Source organism: Triturus cristatus, chromosome 2_1, assembly GCF_964204655.1.
Source record: "Triturus cristatus chromosome 2_1, aTriCri1.1, whole genome shotgun sequence".
Lineage (NCBI taxonomy): Eukaryota > Metazoa > Chordata > Amphibia > Caudata > Salamandridae > Triturus > Triturus cristatus.
Genome location: NC_140581.1, coordinates 446,053,271 through 446,070,966, shown reverse-complemented (window position 1 = coordinate 446,070,966; position 17,696 = coordinate 446,053,271). Strand labels below are relative to the sequence as shown.

General features: G+C 42.1%; 1 protein-coding gene across 1 annotated transcript in view; it reads right to left on the bottom strand.

The window, feature by feature from the left end:
* The window catches only part of DMGDH (dimethylglycine dehydrogenase), a 530,714-nt gene that overhangs the window by 270,898 nt on the left and 242,120 nt on the right, over positions 1-17,696 (bottom strand). The window contains exon 8 of the mRNA XM_085632255.1: positions 2,229-2,398. Coding sequence (XP_085488381.1) covers positions 2,229-2,398 — 170 coding nt within the window. The remainder of the gene's footprint in view (positions 1-2,228; positions 2,399-17,696) is intronic.

Genomic DNA, 17,696 nt, shown 5'->3' with positions numbered 1-17,696 from the left:
ACTCATTTAGTACACAATAGAGAAAGGAGAGATCTCCCAATAGTCGATTACACTGAAACAGCATGGGAAAAATACACAGATTTCAATAAAGGTCTCTTTCCCTATATAGGTACCGTTACTAATAGTAAGCTGATACGTAGATTAACTAGAACCCTTGAAGCAGTAGTGAACGAAACTATTTCCGCCTTAGGCAATTTAACAGAAGAGCAGTCTGCTATGCGGATTGTTGTGCTTCAAAATCGTCTTGTCCTTGACGTCATCCTGGCCGATAGGGGCGGAGCTTGTAGGGTCATCGGATCAAGCTGTTGCATTTTCATAGCAGAAAATTCACCATCTGTATATAAAGCCATAACTCGCCTTCATAAGATTGTAAACCAGATACACCAGAATCCAGGCACCTGGACTTGGTCCGGTTGGTTTTGGAGCGTGTTATCAGCCTGGGGATGGAGAGTCCTATCTTTCCTAGGTATTGGGCTTCTCATACTATTCAGTTGCTGTCTATGTCTACAATGTGGACCAGCGATTTGTGGTCTGTGTGCCACATCGTGCATTCCACATCAAGATTTTCATTCAAGATCCCGGAAGAAGAAAGAAGAACAAATGATGCTATATGAACAGATCAATGGATTAATGAAGATTGATATCTCTTGACGGGCAAGTAGGGGACAAGGAGGGAATGTGGAAATATGGATTTTTCTGGTCAGTTATGTCCCCTATCTTGGACCCCAACGGTTCTATGTGCATGTGACAAGTACATGTATGTTCCCTCCAGTTCCAGTTATGAAGACGCAAATACATGTGCGTCCACCGTTAACATGTCCTCTTTCAGATCCGCCATGAATAGGCTGGATATTCCATTCATAAGTACAAAAGGCCACCGCCTTTATATGGTTCACTTATGCCATTTTACAGTCCAGGCAAGTAGGCCCTGATTCTGTCATCAAACTCTTCTTGTCTTCTGCCTCTGAAAGCTCCAGTCTGAGCCTGCATCTGTGACCATGAACTTTGTCTCATTCTCTGCGCGGCTCATGAAGCCTGACATCAGCTTGCTGCCTGCCAAGAACTGTATTTCACCTTCGAAAATTATCTGCTCCGCTCCCTGCCCAATGCATTCCTGTCTAGTAGCTTAAGTAAACATTCTTCCAGCTACCAAGCAAAGGCCCGACTTCTCTGTCTTCATGCAAGTAATTCATAGCCCTGTTACTATGGAAGATTCCGCCCTCGCATCTAGTGTAGACACTTAGACGCTTGTACACGCACTAACAGTCAGTATAGTCAGTATAGAATAAGATTCTACTCTAAGAGACCTCTCTTTTGGATAACTTAGTTCTTTAAACATAGGATGTTAGATATGATTTGGGATTAGGTTGACTTGACCCTCCAGACTTCTGTCGCCACATGTAGAGCTAAATGTCAAGTCCCCTTCACCCCCTAGTTGCACGTCAATTACACGTCATGCTGCTGCGCGCGCATATCTGCCAAGTATTTCTGCTGACATTGCGAAATTCTTTCATGTAACCACCCTCTTATGACATCACATCTGATGACGTTTTTTTTAATCACTCCCAGTTACGCCTATTTTTGCTACGCATGAATATATTATCACCACTATCAATTGTTACGCCTCTTGTATTGGCCTCACTGTAATGCCTATTGTATAAAAGTAATTGATTGTCAATAACGTATGTACTTCACTTCCTGAACCTTCGTGGTGATGGAACCTGGAGCAACCGATTATAATCGACCATTGGAATAAAGCCCATTCCGAACCTCTAATACCACGGATTCTGCCTCTTATTTACTGAGCTATTTTATTATGTTTCTGTATCAAATGAAGTCCCGGTAATTAAATTATTTACCACAAAGGGAAATCTCTCGACCGGGATTAACACAGGGAACACATCTTTTATACTGCACGGAACAGTATATGTTTTTACCTATCTGCTTTTTAAATACCAAGCTCTCCGAGGTAAGCCATTTGATTATAAGTGTTCAATACTGAGAAATTAAGACTGTGTGAAGATCACACGTGAGAGATCATTTAGGAAACATATATTGCATAGCTTTATAGCAGCAAAATCTCTCTGTTTGTCAAACCTACCCATTCATATCCTGAAGAGCATTGGTTTATATTTCTCAGAGGTAAAAGTGGTTCACGCTACCATTGACTCCCACACACACAGATATTACAGGGTAACAGAGTAGTAAATAAATTAGGGACCACTTACCTAAATTATTGAGGCCATAGGACTCTCTAGCTTTTTCTGCGGTATATTGTTCTGTGGTCCACTTTCCATATCGGTTAGGATCCAGCTCAATTAGATCAAACGGGGGCTCGCCACCAATTATCCAGTCACTGAGGAATTTCCCAATGCCACCAGCATGGATTATACCATACCTTAAAACACAACACCATTTATTCTCAGTGATTCTCACATCAAATACGTTTGCATAATTTCATTCAAAATCATCTCAACTATTAAAACCTTACAAACCCCTTATTATTATTACATAAGCCGGTACTGTAATTTCCATTAAAAAACATTTTATATATTTTTTTTTCAGAGAGCATTCTCGGAAAATGAGGTGCAAAGTGAAACCCCCTGATGAAATTCATCCATCTAAAGACTATGGCTCATGGAACGGACGGATACTGGAGGAATAAGGGACAAACCAAGTATTTTCTGACAGGTCAAAGAACGAAGGTTTATTTGGGAGACTGCTGAGCACAGACCGATGAGTAGGGTGGCAAAATCTTACACACCGTGATGACATGGACGGGCAAGTCAGAAACACGTGTTAATCATGACCAAGGAATTTACACTAGGAATAGAAAAACAGTATGAATGGATGCGATGGACAAGGAAGAAATACTGGAGTGGAATTGAGGTGTGCAATGGGGACATTTAAGCATAGAGCGGAATAGGAATAGCTGATCACTGTGCAGGTTAACTGTGTGGTGTCAAAGAAATTTCCAAAAGCGAGCCAACTAGTAGAGGGGCGAGGGTATCTATAGCTGCCATGACATAGCTGCCATGATATTTCATGTCAGCAACAGGAAGCATCCTTTACAACATGTTCTTTACCACGCATCCATTACCACGCAAAGCTTTTACCATGCACTGCCTTTACCACACATATGCCCTTATAACGAAATAGTAAGTATATATCTGGAAAGAGTATATACACATACATATATAGATATATATATATATATACATATACATGCAGATTATATATATATTAGGGTAAGGGCGTTTGGCACTTAGGGTTTTTTTAAGAATAGGGGTGGTTAAGGTTATTTTGGTGGTAAGTTTTTTTAGGTTATAGGGTGGGTAAGGGTATTTGGGTGGTAATGGTGTTTTTTAGGGTTTAGGGGAGGGTAAGGCTACTGGGTGGTAAGGATGTTTTTAGGGTTTAGGGTGGGTAAGGATATTTGGATGGCAAGGGTATTTCCAGGGTTTCAGTGAGTAAGGGTATTTGGGTGGTGATGGCTTTTTAGGGTGGGTAAGGGTATTTGGAAGGCAAGGGTATTTCCAGGGTTTCGGTGGGTAGGGATAATGATTTTTTTTTTAGGGTTTAGGGTGTGTAAGGGTATTTGGATGGTAAGGGTATTTTTAGGGTGTGTAATGGAATTTGGTTGGCAAGGGTGTTTTTAGCGTTTAGGGTGTGTAAGGAGATTTGGGTGGCAAGGCTATTTTTAGGGTTTAAGGTTGGGAAGGGTTTTTGGGTGCCAAGGGGTTTTTATGGTGGGGAAGGGTATTTGAGTGATAAGGGGTTGGTGAGTTTAGGGGTCGATAAGGGAATATAAAAACAATGTGGATGATTACACTAGCACTTTAAAAGAGACATTCTGGGCTCCAGGACTCTATGGTCCAGTAGAAGGCTGGGAGCCAAAATGCGTAGACCGTCCTCTACCACTCGTAATTTCACAATGGTCTAAATAAAGCACTTTGGGTCAATTACCGGCTCGCTGTGATCATTCGCCGAATTCCAGAAGTGGAAAGGAAGTCTGGGGATGGATATATATATAATATAATATAATATACATATATACATATACATACATATATACATACATATATACATATATACATATACATACATATATATACACATACATACATATATATACACATACATACATATATATACACATACATACATATATATACACATACATATATATACACATACATATATATATACACACATACATACCCCTCCATGCAGGAAGAAGAGGAGGCCTCTCTGGGAATCTGTCAGGAAGCACTTTAATGGACAGCTTGGCATAATGCATTTCGGCATACTCTGCCTTCCTCAGATGCCACTGCTTCCAGGTTGAGGTCCCAACCCCGCCTTTAAAATGGTCCTGCAACTCTCCCATTGGTTGGGGCACTCATCACCCCAGATCATGTGCTCGCACACCTGATGCAGTCTGATGAGAACTACATCTCCCAGAGTTCTCCACTGGGTGAGTGTTGCGTGGGGGAAATTAGATGGTAAACGCCAAAATGTATTGGTGCTGAGCAGGGCAAGGCGCGGAGTTACCAGTAGTAACAAGTCCCGGTTGTTATAATGTCCTGGTGCCCCCTCGAGTCCCCTTAACGTTCCAGCCCCCAATTCAAGTGTCCGCCGGGCCGCAGGCTTGATTACAGTGAATCTCCCCTCTCATGAAGTCACTAGCTGCCGCTGGCAGCAGCCCCTGCTCGGCTTGCACTGTGGGGCGGGCCAGAGCGATACTGATACCTCGGACAAGAAAGAAACTGCAGATGCAGACACCAGGTGAGCTCCGACCAACTTGCAGAACGGGGCCTCCTTGCGCGTATTTGGCAGACGCGCTAAACATTCACCAAAACCCCTCCATTCAGGAAGAAGAGGAGGCCACTCGGAGAATCTGTCAGGAAGCACTTTAATGTACAGCTTTGCATAATGCATTTTGGCATACTCTGCCTTCCTCAGATGCCGCTGCTTCCAGGTTGAGGTCCCAACCCCGCCTTTAAAATTGTCCTGCAACTCTCCCATTGGTTGGGGCACTCATCACCCCAGATCATGTGCTCGCACACCGGATGCAGTCTGATGAGAACTACATCTCCCAGAGTTCTCCATTGCTGGGTGAGTGTTGCGTGGGGGAAATTAGATGGTAAACGCTAAAATGGATTGGTGCTGTGCAGGGCAAGGCGCGGAGTTACCAGTAGTAACAAGTCCCGGTTGTTATAATGTCCTGGTGCCCATTCGAATCCCCTTACCGTTCCAGCCCCCTATTCAAGTGTCCGCCAGGCCGCAGGCTTGATTACAGTGAATCTCCCCTCTCGTGAAGTTATATATATATATATATATATATATATATATATATATCGAAAAAATTCTCTCGCTTCTCCTTCGGTTATTCAAAGGTACGTCGTCGGTAAGAATCACAGCACCACAAAGAACACTCCAATGATGTTTATTTAAGATGGAAACGGGGCATAATCCACGCAAGAGATGGTCTACGCGTTTCGGCACTCGGCCTTCAACTGGACCATAGAGTCTCAAAGCCCAGAGTGTCTATTTAAAGTGTTAGTGCAAATTTTAGAGTAGACAGTGAAGACATACTGGACATAGTTGCATCGACAAAACATTTTTAAAGTAAAGAGTTGATTTGTTCTAATTGCTACTACAATTTATCCATTGTTTCAGGCAATTTACAAGGAAAACAAATAATTATAAATTGTAGTTGGTTTATAAAGTAATTCAAAATCAGGGTAAAGTACCAACAATAATTTTGGAGGGGATGAGGAACATAATTATGTAAGAAGTGTCTCCAATTAGTACTGGTTATGACCCTATTAGTAAGCAATATATACAATCATTCTCTAAATATATCTACATATAATGTCTTATTAACACAATCTAATCAAGAAATAAAGTTCTTATTAAGTGAAGAAAGAAATTCATGATTTTATGATTTTTTGCTTTTGGACAATAATTATTTTTCTAGAGAGATATATACTTTTGAATAGTGTGCTAGTAAAGTACATGATGTATATCTGTATAAGGGGTCAAGTTGGCACAATGGAATGTTAATAACAGGAGTTACTTCAGCCAATGCGTTCCCTCCTAGTGTAAACCAGTTTGCAAAAAGTTATTATCAATCTTGTCTGTCACAGAGAGGGGTGATGAGAGTAGAAGCGATGTACAGTTCCCAGTTATATGTAGCGAGAATCAAAGATATAAGAATGAGATTGATTAGAACTAGGCAAGGATCATCATTCTTAGGGGTGTCCATGTCCTTCTTTTCAGTGGGAGTTCCCACGATTTATAGGTGTACATGTAGTTCAGCGTCCAAATTGTGGCCCCATGGTTTCTCGGTGCCTATTGATAAGATTGTTCTTGACTCCGCCCTTCTTAGCTCTAGAATTCTGTTTCCACCCCTCTCTTTCTATTTGATGATTTTAATGCCAAAATATTTTAGATGATTACAATCACAAGAGTGGAATTCAGAGAAATGTTTGGCCATAGGGTATGAGAAATCTCTGTTTTTGATGGCGCGGAGATGTTGCAGAATGCGGAGTTTAAGTTTATTAATGGTGCTCCCTACGTATAATTTTTTGCATGGACATTCCAAAATGTAAATTGCAAATTTAGATTCACAGGTTATATGAACTTTGATTTTTTCATCGTGACCATTTTATGGTTGATATGTGGTTGTGTTTTTTCCATGTTCACAAGCTCTGCACTTTGAGCACTTCCAAAAACCCGGAGTGTTCAGCCAGGATGTCGTTGTTGCTGGTTTGATCTCAAAGTGACTATGTGTCAATAGGTCACCCAGAGACGCAGTTTTTCTGTAGGTGATCTTGGGTCTCGGGGATAAGATTTTATTGACAGTTTCATCAAGTAACAATATTTCCCAATGTTTCCGTACAATCTTGCGTAGGCCATCGCTCTGGTTATTGAAATCAACAATTAGCCTGGATGTTATTTCAACTTCTCCATTGTTTGGTCTGTGATTTACCAACATGGTTTGTAGACGATCAGATCTGTTTTTTGAACTGACTCTATTTTTTGCTGTGGTGATGATTTCCGAAGGATATCCTCGTTGTAGGAAACGTTGACTCATTTCTTGTAGTTGTGGGTTGAGGTCAGAGAGTTCAGAACAGTTTCTTTTTGCTCTTAGCATTTCCCCATAGGGGATGCTCCATTTGAGATTTTTTGGATGTCCGCTATTGGCATGAAGAATGCTGTTGCTGGCAGTCGGCTTTCTATGCATTTTAGTGCATATCTTGCCATTTGCTATATAGACTTCGACGTCCAAAAATAAAATGTTGGTGGCACTTATGGTGGAGGTGAAAGTTAGTTTATATTTATTGATGTTGAGAGAGTCAAGGAAGGTCGTGAGGCTATCGTTGTCGCCTTCCCAAACGATAAAAAGGTCATCGATGTATCTAGACCAAGATCTTATGTTCCTTGCTTTCTCTTCTTTCAAGACCACCGTTTCCCATACGGCCATAAGAAGATTAGCGTACGTTGGGGCAAAAGAAGTCCCCATCGTGGTCCCTTGTCTTTGCAAGAACAGGTCTCCTCTGAAAAGGAAAATATTGTGTGTTAAGCAGAATGTGAGCATTTGTACTAGCATATCAGAATGTTCCAAAAAGCAAATTGGTCTGGTATCAAGGAACTGTTTCACTGCTGCTATTCCGTCTGAATGATGAATGGAGGTGTACAAGGATGATACATCAATGGAGGCCATGATGTAATTTTCTTTCCAATCCAATTTGTCAATTTTTAGTAAAAAATCCATTGTGTCCCTCAGAGAAGATGGTAAAGCTGTGACATAGTTCATCAGGAAGATGTCAATGAATCGGGATGTAGATTCCAGCAGGGAACCGATGGAACTAACAATGGGCCTGCCTGGTGGATTAATGGTGGACTTGTGGATCTTTGGAAGAAAATAAATGGTTGCCGTAATGGGGTGGTTCGTTTTCAGATATAAATATTCTTCTGAATCAATAAGATCTCTTTCTTTCCAGGCCAAGAGTCTTTTATGATATTCCTCAGTCCAGTTATTGATTGGATTTATTGTGAGCTTCTCATAGTGTTCCCCAATGTTCAGTTGTCTGTAGGCTTCTTTAATGTAGTCATCACAGGATTGGATGACTATGTTACCACCTTTATCTGAGGCTTTAATGATTATACTTTGGTCTTCTCGTAATTCTTGTAATGCCTTATGTTCATCAGGTGTGAGATTCCATGTCTTTTTCTTTTTGGTTTTCTTTTTTGGAAATGACATGGGATGATTAGTTGACATTGTTAATTTCCTCCACCATGATTTCTTGGAAAAGATCTATTTTGTTTCCCGGAGGGAGTTGTGGGCAGAAGGTTGATCGTGTTTTGAGACCACTATTTCCACCTCTGTTAGTTTCATAACCCATTGTCAGGCAATATTGTAAGTCAGATACTTGAGAAGATTCACTCATCTCTACTTGTGAACTTGACTCAGTTTGTAGTGAAGTTGCTACTCTGAGGGCTGGGATATCCTTTATGCTCAAAGATGGAATAGTTTGGCTTATAGGTATAGATGATGGTTGAGACTTTCTTTCTTCGAAGTATTTTTTAAGTTTAACTTTACGGCAGAATTTGTAAAGATCAATACATATGTTGGCCAGATCCATGTCTTTATTAGGACAAAAAGATAAACCTTTGTTCAGCAGTGAGGTTTGTGCTTTACTTAAGATTTTGTTTGAGATGTTAACAATCAGATTAGTTTTTTGTAAATCTTTTTTCAATTTTGCTTTGTCCTTCCTCTTCCTTTCTTGGGTCTTGCCCCCTCTTCTGGTTCTTCGTTTGGGGGTTGTGATCGTCCTCTTCCCCGTGTTGATCCTCGACCTCGTCCTCTTTGTCGCGTGATCATTTGCATGAGGCACATTTCCCCAGAAAAATCCAGACTTGAAGCAATTTGGTCCTCATCTGCTGAGCTCAACTCAGAGCTCTCCGCTGTTCCAGGTGTCTCATAACCACTGTGTTTGTCCATCACAACACGATTTCTGTATGTGTCGTACTTCCTGGCAAACGTATATATTCGCCCATTGATATAGTCCAATCTATCCCTGATAAATTTACTGGCTTCGCGTTTTTCAATGTCGTCTTCATGTTTATTGATTTTCTTTTCCATTGATTCAATTAATTTTCCTGTTTCTTCATCTGAAGAGTATTGGTTTAGTTCTTGCTCTAATTCTTTAATGATTGTGGTGATTTTAATTAGTTTTCTTTCCGCATGTGAGATTAGAGTGGTCATTAATCTGAAAGAGCATTCATTGGTGTCAACCTGCCATTGTTTGATTAAATCGGCATCTAAATCATTGAGGGTCGGCATAATTAGAATTCTTAAGCCTCTAGGAATTCTTTTAAATTCAATGTATTTCTCCAACGTTGTTTTTTCCCACCATTTGTTGACCTCTTGAATGCGTGCTTGTTGTAAATCTCTTATGATGCAAGAGACAGTTCTTTTCTTTCTTTCTCCACTTGTCTCATTGGTTCTGGTTTTGTTTAAAGAATTAGAGTCATCATTTAGAAGGTCACTTGCTCTCTGTGCTCTATTTTTGTTCCTTTCAGCCATGATGAATTATGGGTATTGTAGTCTCTATCCAGTAAGTCGATGCTGATATTTGCTGTTTGCGTGTCTGCCTCGATAACTCCAGTTTCAATTTGTTGGAGAGTGTCTTTGTTACTTGACCAGCGGGTAATTGTGGTCAATTCTGGGAAAATGGTCGTTGTTTGGAAGTAAATTAGTGGTGTTGCAAGGGACAGTGCAAGCGGTTCTGGATGTGATCCGTTACATGTGACTTTCAAACCAGACCCATAACACCAGAGCAGTAACGAAGAACGGGGTTTTTGAGAGTTGGGTACGTGGCGGCAGTGACCCGGACACCGCTTCCGCGGAATCCCGAGACGCTGCCGGAGCTGTTTCCCCGCCTCTCTACTCACCCGTGGTTCTCGAGCTGTCCTGCCGCGTTCACTCAATTCTGACGCGGAGTCACAAGCATTGACCAAACAACGATCAGAGGTCTCGGCAATACTTCTTCTCCTTCCAGCTCAATATGGCTGTAACAACTCGCCGAGGATACTTCACTTCCCAGGTGCACGTGAGGTGCAGGACAGCCACCGCACAACAATCGAAAAAATTCTCTCGCTTCTCCTTCGGTTATTCAAAGGTACGTCGTCGATAAGAATCACAGCACCACAAAGAACACTCCAATGATGTTTATTTAAGATGGAAACGGGGCATAATCCACGCAAGAGACGGTCTACGCGTTTCGGCACTCGGCCTTCAACTGGACCATAGAGTCTCAAAGCCCAGAGTGTCTATTTAAAGTGTTAGTGCAAATTTTAGAGTAGACAGTGAAGACATACTGGACATAGTTGCATCGACAAAACATTTTTAAAGTAAAGAGTTGATTTGTTCTAATTGCTACTACAATGTATATGTAATTTTTTTCTAGGTGTCTCATTTACCCGATAGATATATTATACATATGCATAAGTGTGTGCGTGTGTAAATATATATATATATATATATATATATTTTATGGGGTTTCATTTGCCCGATATATACTTACTATTTAGTTATAAAGGCACGCGTGGTAAAGACTTGTGTGGTAAAGACTTGTGTGGTAAAGGCATTGTGTTGAAATGGACGCTTGGTAAATGCATGCGTGATAATGACATTTGTTGCAATGTCATACAACCGTCAGCAACACAACATGCTTTCTGTCATATGCTTTCTTTCCGCAGGTCAGTCTTTTCAGTAGTTTTAGTCTAATTGTTTCAAAATGAAGTAAACCAAGACCAACTCCAAAAAGCCCACGACTAGAACAATGGATACCTGCGGACTCTTTTCTCAATATGAAAATCATATAAATAAACACACATATTTCCCTTACTATAGCTAGCTGCCTAAGTGACATAACCAGGACCCCACTTATAGTTTGAGCCAAATGGCCAGCGCAATACCTTTTGTGGGCTTACTTAGAGGGGGGCTTACAGCCCGCCAATTGCTTACTATTTGTTGTAATTAGTGTCACTCATTTGCTTGCTTCTTATTTGATGGCTTTCTTTGCTCCAGTTTATACAACTTAAGTTTTTCCCTCCTCCGGAGAATAGCCTTTTTACCATCTCTCTGGCTGGCTGGCTTCTATACATCCACTGATCTCTTTTAGGGCATTCATTTTTTTTTTGGTTAAGGCCTTCTGAGAGTATGTTTTTTTCAGCTCTCTCTACTGGTGTGCTCCTCCCAATTATCTACCCCCATCGTCCAGAGCTCCATGTTTCTCTTGTATACTTCTACCATTTGCACTCCATGTTGTTTTTGCCCTCAACACGCTCCCCATGTTGCTGTCACTCTTGTGTACTTTTTGCTCTCCGTCTCTCAAGTGCTTCGACGAACCCACCTCACACTTCGAATTCTTCTCTTCCCTGCATTCTGATTTTTCTCTCCATGTGTGCTTCTCCTCTGGACCCCTCTAATGGTCTTTCCCTCATGCAATGCCTTTTCTCTACTCACCTCCAACCACTCCCCAATTCTCTCCTCCATTACATCCGCCCCCTCTGCTGTCGGGGTCCCTTTTTTTCTCAATTTAATTTGTGCTTAAAAAAATCTTAATTTTTTAATTACTGATCCAAGTGGTGTCTGCCATCTTGGAGTGGTAAATAAAAAGTTGAAGCATATGGCGTCCAGGTAATTCTGCTGGCACGCACATGCAGTTCTGCCACATGTGCGTGCATACATCATCTGAAATGTGAGCTCCAGTGAAATGTCTATCACTAGAACCTGTTGCTTTTTTGACAATGCTGCACAACGTCGGGAAAAAGACAGATGTTGTAGACCAACGCCAAAAGGTATTGGCAATGCAAACAGGTCCCATAAGCAAGATGTGTCGCCTATATCCTTTTTTTGTTAGCGCTGCTGAACTTTACAAACCAGTTAAGGATTATTTTTGGACATTGCACATTACAGTTTTTGTGATACTGTGGCCTTCATACCTGGAACTTGGTATATCAGAGCGCCACCCAGCTGGAGTAAATGCTTAGGTTCCATGATTAACATTGGCAGTAGGGCCCTGCATGATGTTTTATAACACTGATGATGTTCTAAATTATGGAATCCAGGCCATGAGTTGCACACTGCCCGTCACAGCATGGTCATGGGGGTAATATTCTAAGCTGCGCTAGTGCTATAAAATTCAGCCGGACTTCATATAAAATATTTTAAAAAACATTCTTCTTAAAAAGCCTTCGTTTCTTCCCAATCAAACGTCAAACAAACCCCTTTTTCCAAATTTTCATTTTCTAAAATGACTGCAGACAAAATAGCTACATTGAGAGACATGAAAAGTAAGAATTGGCTAAGCTAGTAGGTCTGCCTTTAATGCGCCAACACATGCACACACTGGCATCGCTGAGTGCTGTGTACATGCGTTGAATGCACTTTACTGTTTATCCCATTAAATCCTGCCCTTTTGGCTGTCGATACTTTTGAAAAAGTAGCAAAAAAAGGACGGTACACCAAATAGTTAATAGCATAAGTCAATCCAAAAGCAGTGTTCTTAAGCCAGACTTAAAACCTCCTTTCCATGGCGCAAGTGATCAAGGCTGGACAGCAAACCCTAAAACTTCCACAGAAAAAGAATGCACACCAGTCCAACTTTGCCCCCTATGACCAAGCTTACTGAATGAGCCCTACCAATGCCATCTTCAGGTGGGTTTGATAGTGTGATGCCCCATTATGTAAAACTAAGTCCAAATGAGTCAGTCTTCGTCACACATTTCCAAAGATATTGCGCAAAATGTATTTGGCTTTACTACTAGCCAATACTAAAGACCAATGAGTGAAGTATTTTAAAACTTCTACCTGACATGGTACACGAGGGTAATATTTCTCCATTGCAACAGATCATAAATGCCTACACGCAAAACTGGGTCTCTAATACAAAACACTGTTTTTTTGACAAGTTAAACATGTATTCCACAGGAGTAGCAGTCTCTCTCTATAATGTGCCCACCTAAAAAATGAAAATTAAAAAATATCAAAATCTATTCAACGTTAATCCTGAAGGGTTGTACTGAGCTCGTTTCTTATTGCGTTGTAGTCTTTCCAATAATGATACCCTAAATGTACTTTCATATATTCATGCAAGTTAATTTCCTCGTTCATTTTTTCACGTAAACTTTGTTTCAGTGCACAATCACAACTTTATCACTCAATGCGTTTCGATCTTTGATCACAGTACTCTTCATCGGGAGTTCATATCAGCACTTTTCCATCCAATGGCAATAGCTCTACAAAAGTTGAAGCAAACATTCAATAATCTCAAAAGGGATCCATGCATAAAAACCATCAAATATACACATCTTTGTTATCCCTCAGCAAACCAGCATCTGGTATGAATAGGGGTCAGTTTACATGGATAATCAAACTCTGTATGACAGAAGTAATACCCGTGTCAAACACTGTACCAGGACACAATGCTCATCTCATCGCTACTCCTGTGCCAGGCAGTGGCCCATCACAATATCTGTTCCAAAAAATGAAATTCTTTCAGAGCGGAAAACTGTTGCACAAATACTCCAAGGTTCCATCAAGAATATTTGCATGTCCCGCTAAAATATTCCAGAGTGATTTCAAATCTGTCAGTCTCCCAGAGATGTTATTCACCATTGTCCTCGGTGCTCTAGCTGCTCAGCAGTGATGACAGATGCTCAAACAGGCCAGGGTTGCTCACGTTTCGTGAGCTCAGCTAACAGTACAGAAGGTCGGGGGAAAGTGTTTGGCACTTAGGATGGCAGAGCAGTTGGTAGTGATAGAGCGTTGCTGATGCGAAAATTGTAGGGGTGCACCATATTCATTGTTAGTCAGCACCCGCATATAACTAAGCATGTTATCAAAGAGTAATAGAAATGTATTCATTGAAATAGAAAAATAGAATGTAAACAGGCCTCTAGAGAAGAGAAAGGCCACCAGTTATCACAAAATGTATTGGTGTATGTGTAATGCTTAGTATAATAATGTCATGCATTAAGAGACATTAAGTCATGTTAGAAGAATGAAGAAGATAGTTCTCATACGTATGAGACGAATAATTAGAAGTTGGTAATTGTAGTGTGTTTAGTTTGAGGCCTAACCATGTATGTAAAGTGAAGGCCTTAGTTTATTTTAGCCATGTTTTATTAGGACGACAGGATTTTAGCAAAGCTTAAATTGCAGTGAATTGTGAAACCTCATGAGGTTAGGGTTTTTTTTCTGTTCAGCGTTTGGCTGCAGGTACAAGGCCATGTAGCTCGTTAGTTAGAATAAGTTTTTGTTCAATTGGAATGGAGACAGAAGGAGTAGACAGGAAAGGAGTGGATTGGAATGTAAAGTTGCAACTCCTGGTACAGAAAAGGCCTGGGACCCAAGGTCGAATTCGTGGAGAGGAAGATGAAAGGATCCAAATGGAAATCTACTGAAGGAAGAAGCAGCCTGAAGGGGTGTACTGAAGAGCGTGTACAGTTTTGGGGGTTTTGTATTAGGGACAGAGCCCCGTGGGTTGAGCAGACGAGACTTAGGAGAGGGACTGAAAGGAGCATTATAGATCGAGCTCTCATATGGTGAAAACTTCTTAGGAAGTTTCACCGCTAACACCTTTTATGCGATCCTCACCTGGAAGGGAATGTTGAGTAGGGATGCCACTTTAGAATAGAGTAGGGATAGAAATGATTTGATTCATGACTTTAAATTTCGATATCACAATTGCCATAGGGTATTTGATGCTTTTGGAAGCTGTAATCCTGTTCATCTTTAGTCGTATGCGGATACTTCGTAGACTAGCATTTGTATTAGTCCCCATTTATCTTTTGTGCCTTGTATTGAGGTGTCTATATATTCAGATGTTTTTGCTGATAATAAAAGGTCAACCTCCCAGATTATGAGTCTTCCTTTCTGAGATGTCCAATTGCGGTAAATACGATTTGATAATTGTGTTTCTTCCCTCTACGCTATTTTGCAAGTAAAAAGATCCTGGCGACCTGAGTGGGTTCTTGTAGATAATCAGATGAGAACAAGAACCAGCGTTCCCAGTTGGTAGCAGACACGGATGGTTTATTTCTGATAGCGAGGGAAGATTGAGATTGGGATAAGTGACCCTTGAGGCCCATCAATGATAAGTGAGGTTGAATCATCGGAGGGCGAACGGCAGACGGCCTGGCGGACGGACGTAGATGGCGAGTAGCAGTGCGGCAGCAAGCAGAAGCTCGAAGAGTGAGTATGAACAGGATACGATGTTGTAGATTGCGGTGTTGTACTGTGTGAGATGTTTTGCGGAGTTGGTGTGAATGTTGTGTGATTGTGAGATCAGGCTGTGAGCGCGCGCAGCCCGGGAAAGTCTTAGGAGATGAGAAGCCTAAGCGAGAGGGTGTAGAAGACACCCCTGGTAGATTTTGTGGACCATTGATCGTGAGGTACCATCGATCACCTGGACCGAGATAGGGGGAGCGAATGTATGAGTGTGTGACAACCTGACGCGGGTCGTGGGTTGTTGTATGTGAAATTGAGTATCTGTAACCTATCAGAGGCGATCGGTCTGCCCGGCAGGGACAGATAGTAACCAACCGAGGTCGAAAATTTCGAGAGACTGTGGACGGACAGCCAGAGGAGTAACTTGTTTGGGACAAACGGTTATTTCAGCGTGTGACTGGGACGAATGCAAGGGTGAGACGAGCGGTGTGCAGGAGGGGAACTGCTGCGAGTGGAGGAAAAGTGACGTCAGAAGGGGTCGCGCTGCGATAGGCTGGTTGGTGTGGTTCGCGCTGTCATTGGCGGACAGATACCAGGAAGTAAACAGAGATCGTGTGCGTTTAGCATTTGGTCATTATGAAATGTTTTAAAGTTTTTCGAGAATTGTGTCGAGGGGATGAACATGTGGTTACTCGAGAGGGTGCGGAGGCCCCTCCGGAGGACACGCCAGCACACTACATGGAAAGAAATGTAGGGTTGCATACCATAGTTTGGCTTGAGAATTGGCATAAAATTACTCAAGGTGAAGGAGAGTTAGCGTTCCCACGGTATGGTTCATTCAGATTAGCGGTGTTGTATCAGTTGAAGACTGTAATGGCAGCTTTACGACCTATGCAGAGGCCCACACAATTTAAAGCCCTACATGCGTGGATTAGAGCAGCGCATGATAAGGAGAGAGGCAGAAATCAGGAAAGGGTGAAAAGGTCGGTCTAGGCTTTCCAAGATGCTAGATGGGATGCAGCGGAGAAAAGATGGAGAATGCAGGCAATAGAGGGACATAAATTATATCCCTTATTGGAGACGACAGGAAAGTCGAAGGAAAAGACAGTAGATCAGGAGGAAGACAGTGACACGGATGATAGCCTTTTAGAAAGGATGTTATCCGAGAGACCACCTCCATACAATCCAGATGCCTCAGAAGGCAATGAGACAAAGGAAGAAGAGAGTAGGGGAGCAGTACCCCGATCAGAGGTAAGAGTAGAAGGAAAGATCTCGATAGGAACCGAGAATACTCGGTATAAGTCTCTAGGCAGCTCAGAGGTGGAGAAAGGAGTGAGGTTACCAGATGCGTTGAAAATACCGGTTATCATCGGACCTATTAGGTCGATGTATGAGCTTGAGCCAGAGACAGCAGGAAGTTTAGAACAATCAGAGGCTAGGACGAGAAATGAAGTTGAGGAAAGTGACGGTGAGGAGGATGGAGCGGAATCCGAAGCCTATAGAATGGAGTACGCCGATGCCAGCTACAGCTGACTCCTCAGGAGGACAGGGAGAATCGAGACCTACTAGACCGAGGTCTTTAGTGGAGTCAAGATCAGATTTAAGAATGTGGACACCACCGGTGAGAACCCAAAGTCAAGGTGTGTTAGACGCAGAGAGGGGACGAGGGACGATTGTAAATCGTTCTGTTCCCACGGGCAGGTCAGGAGAGGGTAGGCCACGCGAAAGAGAATGTGAGTACGATGACAGAGATGGTACAGCCTGCCGAGAAGTTCTGAGGGGAGCTTTGAGAGGGAAAATGTTGGATGTCGTAAGGCTAAAGGCAGAGTTGGATGAGATAATAGGTGGAAACCTACCCCTAGAACGAATACTAACGTACGCACAGGATGAGTTACTCTTTTTAGCGAAAGATGTGACTCGCAAAGCACGCACGGCTCATGAGAAACTGTCAGAACTGTTAAAGAGATATGGGGTGGATTTGTCGAAAACTAGAGCGTTGCAAGGAGATCACCGGCTACAGTATAGTGATCAGGAATTGGAAGATAAGAGACTCATGGGATTGAGGACCCATGTCAAAGATCTGATTATAGCAATGCGGGCATGGATCATGCTCGATAAGTGGGAAGAAAGATGGTCCAAGAAGAAAAGCTCTAGAGGAGTAGTGGGAGAGACGCCACCTCCGGGTGGAGGAACGACTGCGATAAGGAATTTCCCTTTAAGGGAGGTACAGAATGGAGGGTACGTTCACGTACCCTGGAGTAGAGGGGACTTGGCTGCCTTCACAAATGATTTTCCCCGGTTGAGGGAAAAGCCTGTAGAGTGGTACAAGCAAGTTGATCGCTTTGTCAAAATCTCGAAAGTACTGTGGATTGATTTGAACACTTTGTTTGACATAGTGATCCCGGGGGATCTGTGGTCGGCATGTAAAGTTGCGATTGAATGGCCGGCC